The sequence below is a fragment of the Schistocerca americana genome, chromosome 1, assembly GCF_021461395.2.
Source record: "Schistocerca americana isolate TAMUIC-IGC-003095 chromosome 1, iqSchAmer2.1, whole genome shotgun sequence".
Classification (NCBI taxonomy): Eukaryota; Metazoa; Arthropoda; class Insecta; order Orthoptera; family Acrididae; genus Schistocerca; species Schistocerca americana.
This window is the reverse complement of record NC_060119.1, coordinates 17259916-17276950: the sequence shown is the minus strand read 5'-3', so window position 1 is coordinate 17276950 and position 17035 is coordinate 17259916. Positions and strand designations below refer to the sequence as shown.

Here is a 17035-nt window from a genome sequence, read left to right as displayed (position 1 = left end):
GATTTGTGCCTCTAGCAAAAAAAATATTTTACAATAAATAACGTGAATTTTCGTTTTACAATCTTGTTCCTAGGACAATATCTTGAGGTGCTAAAACTCCCCCGGGTCTTGCATGTCCCCGACGTCCACATTTGTAGTCGGTCTTCTACGCGGCCCACTTTGTAGTCGGCCTTCTACGCGGCCCACAATGGGAAGAGTAGAAGGGGCAGGGATACTCGAATTCACATGCAACATTCATTCGAAAGAATTAGCAATGACCAAAAGGGAAACTCTTCCTGTAAGAGAACTGGTTAGGTTGCACCGTCCAAGATTCTCCTTTTTGAAAGCAAAATCCTTATGGCTTCATGAATCCTTTTTGTTACGACGTACTTCAAGGAATTTAGCCATTAACTAATGATGTTGCCAAAAGCATCATCATATTTACTCTCGTTTGAATACTCTTTTTGGCTTTGCATCCCCACTTGTGCTTATAAATCCAAAAGTTCTGACACATTTTCTATCACTGATTTGTTCTTCGTAATTTAAAGGATTCATGCAACTTACAATAGATTTTGGATTCAAATCATTGAATAATGGAAAGTGTAGTTCAATTTATACAAAGACATAATCCATCATTTCCTTGAAAGTCATATAATTTATCTATACTCAAAAACTTTTCATCCTAAATACACATATTTCTCCAATTGATTGTTGTAATGTAAAAGTTATTAGCATTGAGGAATGCGGATTCATTTCTTTCATTTATTCTCTGATTCATATGGCGTTCACACATGCACATATATGGAAATGGATTTTTTTTTTTTCAAACAAAAATTCCAGACGAACACGACCCATTAAATAACTCTTAATTCTATGAATATTACTTTCTTTAAACATTCAATAATAAATTAAAAACTCTTACCTTCTAATTATAACACCTTTTCTTTTTAAAGTTCAACATGAATCAGTTTACCTTCGCATTTGGTGTGAGTCTCTTACATAGCATATCTATGTCGCCTATGTCGATTCTACCTCTCGCGCCGACATCAACTGTTTTGCGCGGGAAATTATCTTCACGGCGTTAACCGTCACTCATGATTCACTGTCTCAACACATCCCTTCACACGTTTACACATCGAAGCGTGCACTTGAAATTATATATGAACCTTCACTTGGAACCTCTTTTGATTATTCAGCGTCATTTACGGGAAACATTTCATTGTTCTTGAAGGTCAGTTAGATCCTTTATAAATCTTGATGACATTAGCAATGCTAAAGTTCCATGTTCACGCAAACACAGGTGAAGCCTATCTCCACTATCTTCTTTGCAACACTCGATAGTAATAGTTAGTCACTATTTCTATAGTCTATGTCACTCATTAATTATTTCAATTTAAAGTTTTCTAACACTACACACACAGTCCCATTTGCTTTTGGCACGACCAACAATGGGGAGCAGTATGGGCTTGTAGAGGGTTCGATCAAACCCCATTTCAACATGCGATCTATTTCTTTCTGAACTTGAGCCTTTAACCTCCAGGGAACAGGATAGAAAGTTCTACAATACGTTTCGTGCGGCTTAACGTAGAGATGGCATATGTATCCCTTAATAACTCCTGGCCTTTCATCAAACACGTTTTTATACGCTAATAATAATTCTTTTAGCTGCTTCTTCTGATCTTCAGTAATGCAGTCGGATTCATTTAACTTTTCATACACTAATTGACCGAAATCTCCTTTGACTTGGAACTCACTAATTACATGCTGTTTAGAATTTTGTGCCGTCCTGATTACTTGCATACTGATCCCACTATTATATTTTCTGGTAAGGCTTTCTTTTTTCAACAAGTCCAACTCAATTTCTTGTTTATTTACATTTAACCAAATTTTTCCTGTTTTAAAATCTATTCTGCATCCGTATTGACGTAGGCTGTCGACTCCGATAATGCAATCTACCACCAAATTTTTCACAACAAGGAATGTGCTTAATATTGCTACATTTCCGACTTCTACACTAAGTAGTGACTGCACTTTTACATTAGCCGATCTAGCCCCAACGGCGCCTATTATTCTGCAATTTTGAACTGGAAAAATTGGTACTCGTCTTATATTTCTGATCTTGTTGAATAGAGCCTCCGAAATAACATTTGTGGTTGCAGCTGTGTCTAAAACCGCCACTATAGGTACAGTCTCCAAAATGACTTGCACTTCGGCTACTGCCACCTGTTCCTTATCCTCATCTTGGGGTTCTAAGTCCTCGGTCAATTCATCTGCCAGTAATCGTCCATCATTATACGTTAGCATGGGTACACATATCCTGTTGCCCCTCAACCAATTGTTGACCGCTCCTCCGGGGCACGAGTGGGTCCTTACAAGTTTGTTGGATTTTGATTTGCCTGCTGGTTGACATCATCCGTCACTTCGGTAATTACCGGTTGATTCGTAGATGTCCGTCCCCACTGATGTTGATTATTTGAATTCATTCCCCCCGGTTGATTCCACTTTCTATTACTGTTATTATTCCAAGCTTGGGGTCTGAAATTCCTTTCGTTCCACCACACGGGATTGTATCTTTTCCCATTCCTGTTGTTCCTTGGATAGCCCCTCGCAAGACTATTGCCGGTATTACTATTGAGATTTTGAGGGGTTTCTCCGCTATTTAACGATCTCTGTCCATTCCCTTGCCTACCGTTGGGCGGAGGTTCTATCTCCCTATATTGGAATCTGTTATTACGGGCTTTCTGGTTGTTCTCTTCAATAATATCTATATGGTCTAATGTCGTGAGGAACGACTCCAAGTCTTTATCATTGCCGTAAATCAATTGATTCCAGATGCTAATTGGTAGTCTTGCCTTAAGTATGTTTATTATGTCTGGCAAGGGCATAGGTCTGTCCCAGTATCTAGTTTTATTTATATATTTTTCAAAATACTTCCTAAGGGTTCCTTTTGAAAAGGAGAAAGGCTCTGGGTAGAGCACCTCCTGCCTTAGGCGTTCCTGTACCCCTTCTGACCAGAACTTTGCTAAAAACGCCTTCTCAAAATCGTCATATGTCGAGCAAACAGAAGTCATGTCAGAGGCCCAAATCGCCCCCGAACCTTGTATATATCCTGTAACGAAACTGATCTTCTGCCACTCCGACCAATTTCTGGGTAGCACTCCTCTGAAACTTCGAATAAAAACAATTGGATGGACCCCCCTTTTGTCAGTATTAAAAATCTGGAATTGCCGATGCTTTATCATTTTTTCTTCGGCATGGCAAAGGCTTTCGTAATCTCCATTAGATAAAAATTCACGCGAACAACTAGCTCGTGGCAATTTAATGTTTGAGTTCAAATGGCTCTGAGTAGTATGGGACTCAACTGCTGTGGTCATAAGTCCCCTAGAACTTAGAACTACTTAAACCTAACTAACCTAAGGACAGCACACAACACCCAGCCATCACGAGGCAGAGAAAATCCCTGATCCCGCCGGGAATCGAACCCGGGAACCCGGGCGTGGGAAGCGAGAACGCTACTAATGTTTGAGTTACTTACACCAGTCGGTATCGTGTGCGAATGTGCAGTAACTGGCTCTATAGTCCCTGCCAACTTCTGCTGCTGGCCTGTATTCATTTGTTCTGAGCCTTGTTGTGAAACGCGTATCGACTCTTCTATCGTTTGTTTCCAATGCTCGAAATCAGCACCTAACTGCTGTCGCACTTCCTCAAGTCCTTTCGCAAACAAATTCTCTTCCTGTTTGCCAAATAGACTCTGGAATGCTGCCTTAACATTTTGCTCAACGTTTTCACACATTAGCCTTTTGTTTTCTAATGTGATTACGGATAATTTACCCGTTAATACATTAATTTGGTGGTCTATAACATCTTGACGCTCTGTCAGATGTTCAACACTTTCCTTTAGGTTAGTCTGCGTACGTGCCAATTTAGGAAGTTGCGCAATTGCACATGACATGGCATCTTGCTTTTGTACTAATTGCGGAACCATTTCCACCTGTTCCCGTACGGTATCTATCTTAATAGCCACATACTCCTTCATTTCTACACGTACGCGGTGAGTAGATTCCTCACATTGGGCTTTCACCAATTCTATTTGTGCAGTTAATTTTCTGTAACTCCGTTCACACAAGAGTACTTCTGTGGCTAGTTTCTTACTGTACTTATACAAATAAATGCAACTGGGGCAAGTCAATCAAACTACATCTAGCATGAACACAATTAATCAATGTTCAAATATCCAATAATACTAAATAGAAAAGCGTATACTTCATCTATACTAGCAAGCTTTAACAATAAAATTATAGATCTGGCCTTTTCTCTGCGCCCAGCGTGTTGTTTTATGTTCTTATTTGTAGATCCACTTAATGTGACTGCGAGTATTTCTTCTCTTTTCCAAGCGTCGGTTAAGTTGCCTCGTCATAGTTCACATGAAACAGAGAACAAAATTATTTTAACAACGTCCAAAAACGTGTCCTGTCACGGTCGCCATTATAATGGATTATACTGTAAATGATAAAAGTATTTGAATGCAGCTTGCCGCTAACTTGGTGTAATGTCTCTCACACATAAACCTGTACAGTAAAGTAAGGGCCTCCTGTTTTATCTTTAGGCTGATCCGTGATAAGACAGGCAAACAATTATACTAATGGAGGATTCTGCGTATTTTCTCTAATTTCATTTGCTCTCTCTCTCTCTCTCTCTCTCTCTCTCTCTCTCTCTCTGTCCTTTATCTATATACAGTTTTAAATATAATATTTCATTACGTGAACTCAGCCCAATAGAATCTCTGGTGGAGCCCTTCGTCTTAATATTCAGCGGCTGGCGTGCTGTAAAAGATCTTTATATCTATTATTATTGTTAAGCGCTGCATTCAGTTGGGAAAATCGATCGTTTGAACGATTCATTCATTTTACGACAGATTTAGAATTTCAGATGTGTCCGAAGCCTTTTTGGACGCTTTTATAAAAACTCGGTGATTGCAGGCTCTCTTTGTCACAACTGAAACTTCCCCACTAATTACAGGGCCAAGACAATCATCAATGATTCAGACAGAGAACTCATTCGTCATTCACTCTAGAATAAAAGGGTCACAAACCTTATTTCTGAGGAAAATTGTATATTCAATCCATCTCCATTACATGTTCCGTTTTCTGTTGATTCCCAGTCTTACTTAATTTGCGTTTACAATTTTTCTCTCTCTTCAAATAACCCGCTAGTGGCACAAACGTTAATAGCTCGCCTTAGCGAGAAGAAGAGCAAATATGTCTCCGTAGCTGTCCTAGTTATCCGTCTATAATAACCCTGGAGAATACATATATGTATCTCTGTTCTTCCAAAGAATAAACGTACTAGAAAAATACCTTGGCGTCGACGAGCTGTCGGCGCATATATTACTAGAAAATCCGATCAGATACTTTCCAAAAGTGAATAAATGTAGATGATTTGATTGATAATTATTAATTATTGCGTGGTAGAGGGTAATTTTCCGTGGGGAGATTACAACTTGCTGGTCATAATACTGAGTTAAGGCAGTGATTATTTGTCACAGCTGAGTCCATTGGGAGATGCGATAGGGAATAGTTTTTGTTTTAACATGAACACTGGGGATCCTGCATCGAAAGAGTGTTGCAGCTGCACAGTACCTTGAACTCAATGAACTTCACAATGTGTTTGGAACTGTGTCAGGTATTCGAGCCATTCCTCTTTCATGTCGTTAAATTGACAGAACATTGGTATGCTGGTCAGTGGCACTTGTGCTTGGAAGTTTGTCTGATGGGTGGCTGACACAGCTTGTACAGCCAGTAGTGGTTGAACCGTTGTTATTAGGGTAGCAATTTGTTGGTTCTGAAACTGAAAAGCTTGTGTTAGATCCATCACACTGGCCATATGTGGCCAAGGGCCAGGGGCAGGGGGTGGGGTAGCCAAGGTTTACATTAGTATGTTATACAAGAAAACAAGCAAAGCCTCTGAAAAGAGAAATTTGATTAGTTCTGTGGCTCCCCCCTGGAATACGTGCAAGAACACAACTACAAATTAGCAATGAGAAAAAAAGTACACCTGCAAGCTAAAACACAAGATAAGCAAGCAAAATCTGTACTGAATTATACTCATTGCTAGTTTTTGTGTCATCTCCTTGTCACTGTAGGCTTGTACCATGGGAAGCAACGAGAGGATGTTGTTTGATGGCCAGTATCCACTTTCTGTAACACAACCGTATGCATGTATTAACAGGATTCTTTATTAATATGAACAGGAAGCTACTTAAGATAGTCCACGTGTTGTAGTACAAGTTCTCCAAAATAGTCCATGTTAGCCTCACTGCTGGTGAAGTACAAGCCCTTTGATGTACCCTAACTACTCCAGTCACTAGGTACTGACTGACTCTGAGGTAAAGGCTGAGCTAATTGCGACTGTGACTCTCACTGGGCTGTGACTGACGACTTGACTCGTAGACTCACCGGATGACTTATTGGGCCCTCTGATCTGCGGCGGCGATCTAAATACTGGCGGTCTAGAGGGCATTGACGCTTTTCTTGGGAGTCTGTCACTGGATTCTCTCCTGATAGGCTCACTCGCTCCAGTACCTACTATCAATCTTCTCACAGCCTCTTTGCCGATCGGAGTGCTGGCGTCAGCTTATGCCAGCACAGAATCATTCTCCAATCACCTTTAAATTCTGGTTCTCTAAATTTTCACAAAGTATTTCTTCCCTCTGGGGATCCACATTTGATTTCACGAAGCATCTCCATTACACTACCGGTAACAAACCTCGCAGCACACCTCCGAATTGGTTCGATGTCTTCCTTCAGTTCAACCTGGTGGGGAACCCAAACACTCGACCAGTACTCAATACAATGGGTGGTTTTTTAAATGCAGTTTCCTTTCCCAGTGAACCACACTTTCCTAAAATCCTCCCAACAAACCAAAGTTGAGCTTTCGCCTCCCCCACTATCATCCTTCTTTCACTTCATACCACTTTTTAACATAATGTCTAGAAATTTAATCGGCATGACTGTGTCAAGCAGCACACTAATAATGTTGTATTAGAATATTGAGGTTTTCTTTTTTGTACTGAACTGCATGGACTTACATTTTTCTATATTTACAGGAAGCTGCCATTCATCACACTACCTAGAAATTAGGTTGAAGTCATTTTATATTCTCCTGGAGTCACTCAATGATGACCCTCCTCAAACATCACAGAGTCATCAGCAAACACCGACAAATTCCTACTCACCCTGTCCATCAGATCGTTTATGTATATAGAGAATGAGAGCAGTCTTATCATACATTCCAGGGGCACTGCTGATGCAATCCTTGTCTCTGATAAACACATCCCGTTAAGGAGAATGTACTGGGTTCTGTTACTTAAGAAGTCTTCGAGCCACTCACAGTCTGGTTCAATATGCCTGTACTTCCATTACCACTCGGCAGTGGGGCACTGTGTCAAACGCTTTCTGGAAATCTGCCAGCTGCTCTTCATCCACGTTTCACAAAGCCCGTGTGAGAAAAGGACACGCTGTGCTTCACAAGATCAATGCTCCCTAAATTTGTGCTTATTTGTGGAGAGAAGTTACCCTGTCTTAAGGAAATATATTAAAAATCACAATACATTCAAGAATACTTCAGCAAACTGATGTTACAGATATTAGTCTCTTTTTTTGTGGGCCATTCCTTTATCCTTCTTACATACAGGAGTCACCTGTGCTTTTTTCCAGTCACTTGGAACTTTGTGCGAGGCAAGAGATTCACAATAAATGTTTGTTTAACTGCAAGAAACCTAATGATGTTCTAAAGAATGAAATCAGTCTCGTGACAATAAATGTTTAATAATACAGCCGAGATGGTTTTCGTTAATATCTGCTGTGGTGTTCAACACGATTGAGGCTATCTCCTCCTTTACTTCGCACTTGTTTCATAAATTTTGGTTGTGAGACTACTTATAGGTAGGAAGCCAAAGAAAAACAGAGCAGAATTATACAAGATGTATACCACTTTTTGTGGTGTAGTTTACATCATGCTATACGGGGTGAACATTAATAGAACTTAGAAACTGTTGGGATGGATTCCTGACTGGAAATGGAGGAAAAAAGGTCCTATGAACACGTGTCTAGCAATGCATCGTTGCCATGGCAGATGTTGTTGTTGTTGTGCTCTTCAGTCCTGAGACTGGTTTGATGCAGCTCTCCATGCTACTCTATCCTGTGCAAGCTTCTTATCTCCCAGTACCTACTGCAATCTACATCCTTCTGAATCTGCTTAGTGTATTCATCTCTTGGTCTCCCTCCACGATTTTTACCCTCCACGCTGCCCTCCAATACTAAATTGGTGATCCCTTGATGCCTCAGAACATGTCCTACCAACCGATCCCGTCTTCTGGTCAAGTTGTGCCACAAACTCCTCTTCTCCCCAATCCTGTTCAATACATCCTCATAAGTTATGTGATCTACCCATCTAATCTTCAGCATTCTTCTGTAGCACCACATTTCGAATGCTTCTATTCTCTTCTTGTCCAAACTATTTATCATCCATGTTTCACTTCCATACATGGCTACACTCCACTTCCTGACACTTAAATCTATACTCGATGTTAACAAATGTCTCTTCTTCAGAAAAGCTTTCCTTGCCATTGCCAGTCTACATTTTATATCCACTCTACTTCGACCATCATCAGTTATTTTGCTCCCCAAATAGCAAAACTCCTTTACTACTTTAAGTGCCTCATTTCCTAATCTAATTCCCTCAGCATCACCCGACTTAATTCGACTACATTCCATTATCCTCGTTTTGCTTGTGTTGATGTTCATCTTATATCCTCCTTTCAAGACACTGTCCATTCCACTCAACTGCTCTTCCAAGTCCTTTGCTGTCTCTGACAGAATTACAATGTCATCGGCGAACCTCAAAGTTTTTATTTCTTCTCCATGGATTTTAATACCTACTCCGAAATTTTCTTTTGTTTCCTTTACCGCTTGCTCAATATACAGATTGAACAACATCGGGGAGAGGCTACAACCCTGTCTTACTCCCTTCCCAACCACTGCTTCCCTTTCATGTTCTTCGACTCTTATAACTGCCATCTGGTTTCTGTACAAATTGTAAGTAGCCTTTCACTCCCTGTATTTTACCCCTGCCACCTTTAGAATTTGAAAGAGGGTATTCCAGTCAACATTGTCAAAAGCTTTCTCTAAGTCTACAAATGCTAGAAACGTAGGTTTGCCTTTCCTTAATCTTTCTTCTAAGATAAGTCGTAAGGTCAGTATTGCCTCACGTGTTCCAGTGTTTCTACGGAATACAAACTGATCTTCCCCGAGGTTGGCTTCTACTAGTTTTTCCATTTGTCTGTAAAGAATTCGTGTTAGTATTTTGCAGCTGTGACTTATTAAACTGATAGTTCGGTAATTTTCACATCTGTCAACACCTGCTTTCTTTGGGATTGGAATTATTATATTCCTCTTGAAGTCTGAGGGTATTTCACCTGTTTCATACATCTTGCTCACCAGATGGTAGAGTTTTGTCAGGACTGGCTCTCCCAAGGCCGTCAGTAGTTCCAATGGAATGTTGTCTACTCCCGGGGCTTTGTTTCGGCTCAGGTCTTTCAGTGCTCTGTCAAACTCTTCACGCAGTATCGTATCTCCCATTTCATCTTCATCTACATCCTCTTCCATTTCCATAATATTGTCCTCAAGCACATCACCCTTGTATAGACCCTCTATATACTCCTTCCACCTTTCTGCTTTCCCTTCTTTGCTTAGAACTGGGTTTCCATCTGAGCTCTTGATATTCATACAAGTGGTTCTCTTATCTCCAAAGGTCTCTTTAATTTTCCTGTAGGCAGTATCTATCTTACCCCTAGTGAGATAAGCCTCTACATCCTTACATTTGTCCTCTAGCCATCCCTGCTTAGCCATTTTGCACTTCCTGTCGATCTCATTTTTGAGACGTTTGTATTCCTTTTTGCCTGCTTCATTTACTGCATTTTTATATTTTCTCCATTCATCAATTAAATTCAATATTTCTTCTGTTACCCAAGGATTTCTACTAGCCCTCGTCTTTTTACCTACTTGATCGTCTGCTGCCTTCACTACTCCATCCCTCAAAGCTACCCATTCTTCTTCTACCGTATTTCTTTCCCCCACTCCTGTCAATTGCTCCCTTATGCTCTCCCTGAAACTCTGTACAACTCTGGTTCTTTTAGTTTATCCACGTCCCATCTCCTTAAATTCCCCCTTTTTGCAGTTTCTTCAGTTTTAATCTACAGGTCATAACCAATAGATTGTGGTCAGAGTCCACATCTGCCCCTGGAAATGTCTTACAATTTAAAACCTGGTTCCTAAATCTCTGTCTTACCATTATATAATCTATCTGATACCTTTTAGTATCTCCAGGGTTCTTCCATGTATACAACCTTCTTTCATGATTCTTAAACCAAGTGTTAGCTATGATTATGTTGTGCTCTGTGCAAAATTCTACCAGGCGGCTTCCTCTTTCATTTCTTAGCCCCAATCCATATTCACCAACTATGTTTCCTTCTCTCCCTATTCCTACACTCGAATTCCAGTCACCCATGACTATTAAATTTTCGTCTCCCTTCACTATCTGAATAATTTCTTTTATTTCATCATACATTTCTTCAATTTCTTCGTCATCTGCAGAGCTAGTTGGCATATAAACTTGTACTACTGTAGTAGGTGTGGGCTTCGTATCTATCTTGGCCACAATAATGCGTTCACTATGCTGTTTGTAGTAGCTTACACGCATTCCTATTTTTCTATTCATTATTAAACCTACTCCTGCATTACCCCTATTTGATTTTGTGTTTATAACCCTGTAGTGACCTGACCAGAAGTCTTGTTCCTCCTGCCACCGAACTTCACTAATTCCCACTATATCTAACTTAAACCTGTCCATTTCCCTTTTTAAATTTTCTAACCTACCTGCCCGATTAAGGGATCTGACATTCCACGCTCCGATCCGTAGAACGCCAGTTTTCTTTCTCCTGATAACGACGTCCTCTTGAGTAGTCCCTGCCCGGAGATCCGAATGGGGGACTATTTACCTCTGGAATATTTTACCCAAGAGGACGCCATCATCATTTAATCATACAGTAAAGCTGCATGCCCTCGGGACAAAATTACGGCTGTAGTTTGCCCTTGCTTTCAGCCGTTCGCAGTACCAGCACAGCAAGGCCGTTTTGGTTATTGTTACAAGACCAAATCAGTCAATCATCCAGACTGTTGCCCTTGCAACTACTGAAAAGGCTGCTGCCCCTCTTCAGGAACCACACGTTTGTCTGGCCTCTCCACAGATACCCCTCCGTTGTGTTTGCACCTACGGTACGGCTATCTGTATCGCTGAGGCGCGCAAGCCTCCCCACCAACGGCAAGGTCCATGGTTCATGGGGCAGATGGTGCTGATGAATGAAAAGTTCCTCTGATCGCCTGCCGAGTGTTCCTTACATGTTCCGGGCTGCACAATTGATGTAGCGTATTGTAATCAGCAGAACGGTTCAGTATTCATGTTGGGAACAGGCTACAATGGTGTTTGCATATGGCGAAGCTGATGGAAACCATTGAGAAGCACGATGGCTATAACAAAACAAATTCCATCGCAGATACCAACCACATCGTTCAACAGTTCAAGTCCCTTTTTTTTTTGGAGTTTGTGTAATCATGAGTCCTTTCAGACAGACACCCAACCAATATGGTCATGAACCCATGAGAAGTGATGTCTTGCTGTTAGCAAAGGCACTTGCATCAGTCATTTGCTGCCATAGCCCATTCAAACCAAATTTCACCGCATTGTCCTAATGGATATGTTAGTTGATTGATGTCCCACATTGATTTAAGTGGTTCTTACATGCATTGTTGCTCGTCTCTTAGCACTGACAACTCTAAGCAAACGCCGGTGGTCTCAGCCATTAAGTGAAGGCCTTCTGCCACTGTGTTGTCTGTGGTGAGAGGTACTGCCTCAAATCTGGTGTTCTTGACGCATTCTTAGCACTGTGGATCTCAGAATACTGAATTCCCTAATGATTTCTGAAACAGAATGCCCCACGAGTCTAGCTCTACCTACCATTCTGTGTTCAAGGTCTGTTAATTCCCGTCGTGCAGTCATAATCACATCGGAAACCTTTACACGTGAGTCACCTGAGTACAGATGACAGCTCTGCCAATGCACTGCCCTTTTTATACCTTCATATGTGATACTACTGCTATCCGAATACAGTACAAGCATATTTTTATCCTATGACTTTTGTCACCTCAGTATACACAAATCAATAAGCAACAGGATAAATCATAAGTATCTCACTTTTCTTATAAATTATGCATGAAGAATAGAATACATATAAAAGACGTAAACAATGATAATAGTGTAGAAAATAGCAAGACATACTTATGAAAGATATATTTACTTTAGCATTAACTGCTCCAGCAGGCCAAGGGCCTCAGCATAAAGGCCTGCTGCTTCATCAAAATTCTTCTCCTTGTATAACTGATTTCCTCTCTCACGTAACTTCGGAACAGCAGAAAGTTTCTCATCTGCATTCATTTGCCAAGATTCTTTCTTGTACTCTTCTGGACCTTCAACTTTAAGTAGCTCTGAAATAAAAACAGCCCTTTTGTTAGCCAACTATATTATATTGCCAAAAATTGATTATTTTTGTTGTTGCACATTTTCTCTGTCTGACAAATATCGTCCACAATAGCAAATAGTGAATTTGAATGAATGATTTGACTATGGGGTAATTCCATCTGTTATAATCTCCCTTGCTTCCCAAAGCTTAAAGTTTTTTTATTTTTTTTTTATCCGTTCTGTTGTTGGTAATATCAAGTCTAGTACATTTGGTTAACAGAAGCTGCACAACTAAGTAAGTAATCAAGTACCAACTCTTGACTATTGTAGATTAAAGCTTAATTTATAAATAAAAATTATGTAGCATCCAAATTACTGGCAATTAGCAGTTTTTATGAAAGAGAGAGAGAGAAAACCTGCGGCACCACTATCAGAAATAGCTCAACAACTATTCACTCATTCTCAGTGTACTTATACCTATAATGAACTCCAGGTCACAGGGCTCCTTGATGAGCTGGTTCAGGTCTTCATAGCCTGTCCCCTCATTTTGCAGTGTAACAGCACAGCAGTGGTGGGACCTCTCCTTATGTGGTTTCAGAGATTCCCGCAGAGTTTTAGACACAAATGGATAGGCAGGAAGCAGCTGTAAAGCAAAATGTCAAGCATTTCATTACTTTTAAATACTCGCACAGTTCTATACTGTGCTACTGTTTCTCTCACAACAGATGTGTGTATGTATCACAAATAAATAAATAAATAAAAATGTAATTACGAGGTGTGTTTTTTAAGTAAGATCCATTTTGTTGTTGACCCTAGTAGTTTGCATGCATACCACAACGAGCATGTGCGTTGTGTAACAGCATGCCTCGGGAACAACTGTGCTCAGTTTCAGCTCTGTAGCTAACCTGTACAGTTCTGTTCTGCGCTTTCAAAATGTTTAAGACTATCAACTCTCCCGCCGCATGTGAGATTCGCTCAGTGATGCAGTTTTTGTCAGCAAGGAACCTGTCTGCTGCAGAAATTCATCGACAGATTTGCGAAGTGTACAGTGATACTGTTATGAGTGAAAGCAAAGTGCGGAAGTCGGTACGAGAATTCAAAGATGGCCATGACAACGTCCATGATGAGGACCGCTCCGGCCACCCTTCTTTGATTACAGACGATTTGGCGGCTTCCGCTAAAGTGAGGATTCGTGAGAACAGGCGCTTGACAATAACAGGTCTCTCAAATGAATTTCCTGATGTGTCGAGATCAATGCTTTACAACATTGTTTCTGAACACCTAAAGTTTAGGAAACTGTGCTCCAGTTGGGTCCTGAAATCCTAACAGAGGATAACAAAAAGCAAAAATTTGAGTGTGCGATGAAGTTCTTGACTCATTATCACGAAGAAGGTGATGGCTTCTTGAGTCAGCTCGTAACTGGAGATGAAACATGTGTTTTGCATATCACGCCCGAATCAAAGCAACAGAGCATGGAATGAAGATACACACACGCACCTGTAAAGGCCAAACAGACTCTGTCCCAGCACAAAATCATGGCGTCCGTGTTTTAGGACAAGCATGGTGTTTCGTTGGTCGACTTCATGCAATGAGGAGCCACTATGAATGCAGAAGCATACTGCCAAACCCTGAGAAAGCTATGCAGAGCGATTCAAAACAAAAGACGCGGCGTGCTGACAAAGGGAACCGTCCTTCTCCATGACAATGTCAGACCTCACACTGCAGGTCAGACCTGCGAATTATTGGACAGTTTTGGCTGGGAAGTTTTAGATGACCCACCCTGCAGTCCTGATCTTGTGCCAAGTGATTACCATCTGTCAAACAACACCTCAGTGGCAACTGTTACAATGATGATGATGACGTGGAAACGGCAGTGAACTCTTGGTTATTGGAGCAGGCAACAAGTTTTAATGAAGAGGGTATTTTAAAATTGGTTGAGAGGTGTGGTACGTGTTTCAACAAACTTCGCAACTATGTCGAAAAATAGAGTGAAGTATGTACTTTCTGAAAATAAATTTACTTTTTTGAAATAACCTTTCACTGTGTACTTATGTTCAAACGGACCTTACTTAAAAAAACATACTGTGAAACAAAAACAAAATAACAATGAAATTAAAGGCAATCCATTGTGAAGTACGCATCTCTGCACATCTGTGAAATCGAAATCTGTTGCTCAGTAACATATAATAGTGTGTAACTGCACCCCTCACATCGTAACACGCTCGCTGTCACTGAACAGTCAAGACACTGCTGCTCGAGCCTGTCCGTGTGTCTGACGGCAGAAGCCCCTCCTGAGGTCATACAGTGTGCAAACATTGTTCCAGCAAGTCTCAGGTGGTCCCAATGATGCTCAATTGGTTTCATTTCAGCACATACCACAGGCCGTTCCTTTCAGACAGTTCCAGTCTCTAAATTTTCAACTTCTTTTTATAATGTAATATAATATAAAAAAATCTTCAATCCAGCTATTCAGTAGGCTCTCACGAGTATATCAAGAAAATGAACTAATAGGACTTGTTATAGTCGACAATAATCAACTGCACTGACTGAAAGAGAAAGCAAACGTAAGGTACAGTGCTAAGCAGAGATGGGCATTATTTGAAAATATTTCTACCTTGATAACTATTTGAGTAATTAGGTCATTCTAACACAATTACTTTTAGATAATATAATCTAATCTCTCTCCCTCTCTCTCGCTCTCTCTGGGACCTTTTTGTAACGACAGACGCCACAACCAAGGACTAGTTGTGTTTTTGCTCACTGCCAGGTCTCCACAGAAGTCCTGCAAGTGCCTATGAACATCCGTGATTCTGGCTTGCTGCCAAAAGAAACTCAATGACGACTCTCTGCTCAGAATGCACCTCCATTACAGGCACTATTTTGAAGGCTAGGTGTAGTGCCGCGATTCATCAGAACTTTGTGAAATTGAAAGGGCAGAAGTAGGTATATTCCACAATGTCCCACAACAAATTCTGATTTTCTTAATCGAAATTGGCTGAGGAAAAAGTGTTTCATTACTTACTGGATGCCCACCATACATTCGTGTAAAATGAGGAAAAGGCAACCCCTTAGCCCAAGAGGACTAGTGCACAGCATTACAGAAACATGTGAAAGAAAACTGTTAACACAAAATTTCAAATTCCTGATATTTTTCTAGTAAGAACACACACACACACACACACACACACACACACACACACACACACACACACACACACAGAGAGAGAGAGAGAGAGAGAGAGAGAGAGAGAGAGAGAGAGGATGGGGACAGAGTGGTTGAAGAAGGCAGTACACAATCTGGACAGGTAAGGAGTGGTGTGGCCAAAGACAGAAGGTAAGATGAGGCAGCAGGAAACCAGTTAGCGAAGGTTTAGACCAATGGGACTGCAGGGGCACAAGATAGGCTGAAGACAATTCCCTCGTGCCTAGTTAACAGAACCATATACTGGAAGGGAGTATACAAATGGCCCGTGTAGTGAAGCAGCAGTTGAAGTTGTAAGTGTTGCAGTGCGTAGCATATACAGCAACTGGATGGTCTAGTTTATAGCTTGCCGCAATTTTACAGTTGCCATTCATGCAATTGGACAATTGGTTACTGCTCATGCGCACACAGAATGCTGTACACTAACTGCAACACAGCTGTTATATAACACAACTGTTTTCACACCTGGCTCTTCCATATATTCGGTATGTGAAGTCTGTGACTTGACTGTGGTAAGAACGTGTTGGTGAATGTATGGGACAGATATTGTAACTGGGTTGACCACAATTTTTATTTACAGATTACAAGCAAATGTTTTTATTTTTGTAAATGAATATGTTTCAAACAAATATTTTTATTTCTCATTCACATATAACAAATAATAATTTTTATCTGTATTTATTAAACAAACAAATGTTTTCCAACTCTGGTGGTAAGGGAAGTACATTGCACATGCAAACAATACAAATCCACAGCCAATACATGTGAGTGTGTGATACCCGTGTGGTTGTGTACAAGCACATCACATCCGGATCACAGCAAATAAGAACTTACTCACTCGTGTTATTATGTGAGATAGCATCGGTCTTCATCGGTGACTTCCTTCAACCAAGACGAAGCATATTCGCACTCACTCTCACACACTGTAGGCCTGTGCTTACAGGACTGATATGGACCATGTGCTTACAGGACTCTAGTCACAGACCTCTTATACAGACATAACAGGTGATGGTTCAAGAAAAACTAAGTCGATTTAGTAGTGGTCACTAATAGTAGCCAATGTGATGTTAACTTATTATTAATAACATTAACAAGCAAAAGTGCTAGTGGTTTAAATTGGAGCTAAGGCTATGCCTGGGATAAAAGGCGGGTGAGCGCACGCACACACTCTCACGCACGCGTGCGAACGCATGCGCACGCGCGCGCAGAACTGACAGATTCTTGAAAATAGGTTATAAAATGAGCACCACCAATGTAAAACAAGGGTACCGTACTTGACTA

The 17035-nt window shown here is 40.8% G+C and overlaps 1 protein-coding gene across 2 annotated transcripts in view; it reads right to left on the bottom strand.

Moving 5' to 3' along the window:
* Nucleotides 1–17035, bottom strand: part of LOC124545671 (AH receptor-interacting protein) — a 187474-nt gene that overhangs the window by 55202 nt on the left and 115237 nt on the right. For both annotated transcript variants that reach the window (XM_047124628.1, XM_047124621.1), the window contains exons 3-4: nucleotides 13030–13195; nucleotides 12392–12578 (exon numbers count right to left, since the gene is read on the bottom strand). In XM_047124628.1, the coding sequence (XP_046980584.1) occupies nucleotides 12392–12578; nucleotides 13030–13195 (353 nt within the window). The remainder of the gene's footprint in view (nucleotides 1–12391; nucleotides 12579–13029; nucleotides 13196–17035) is intronic.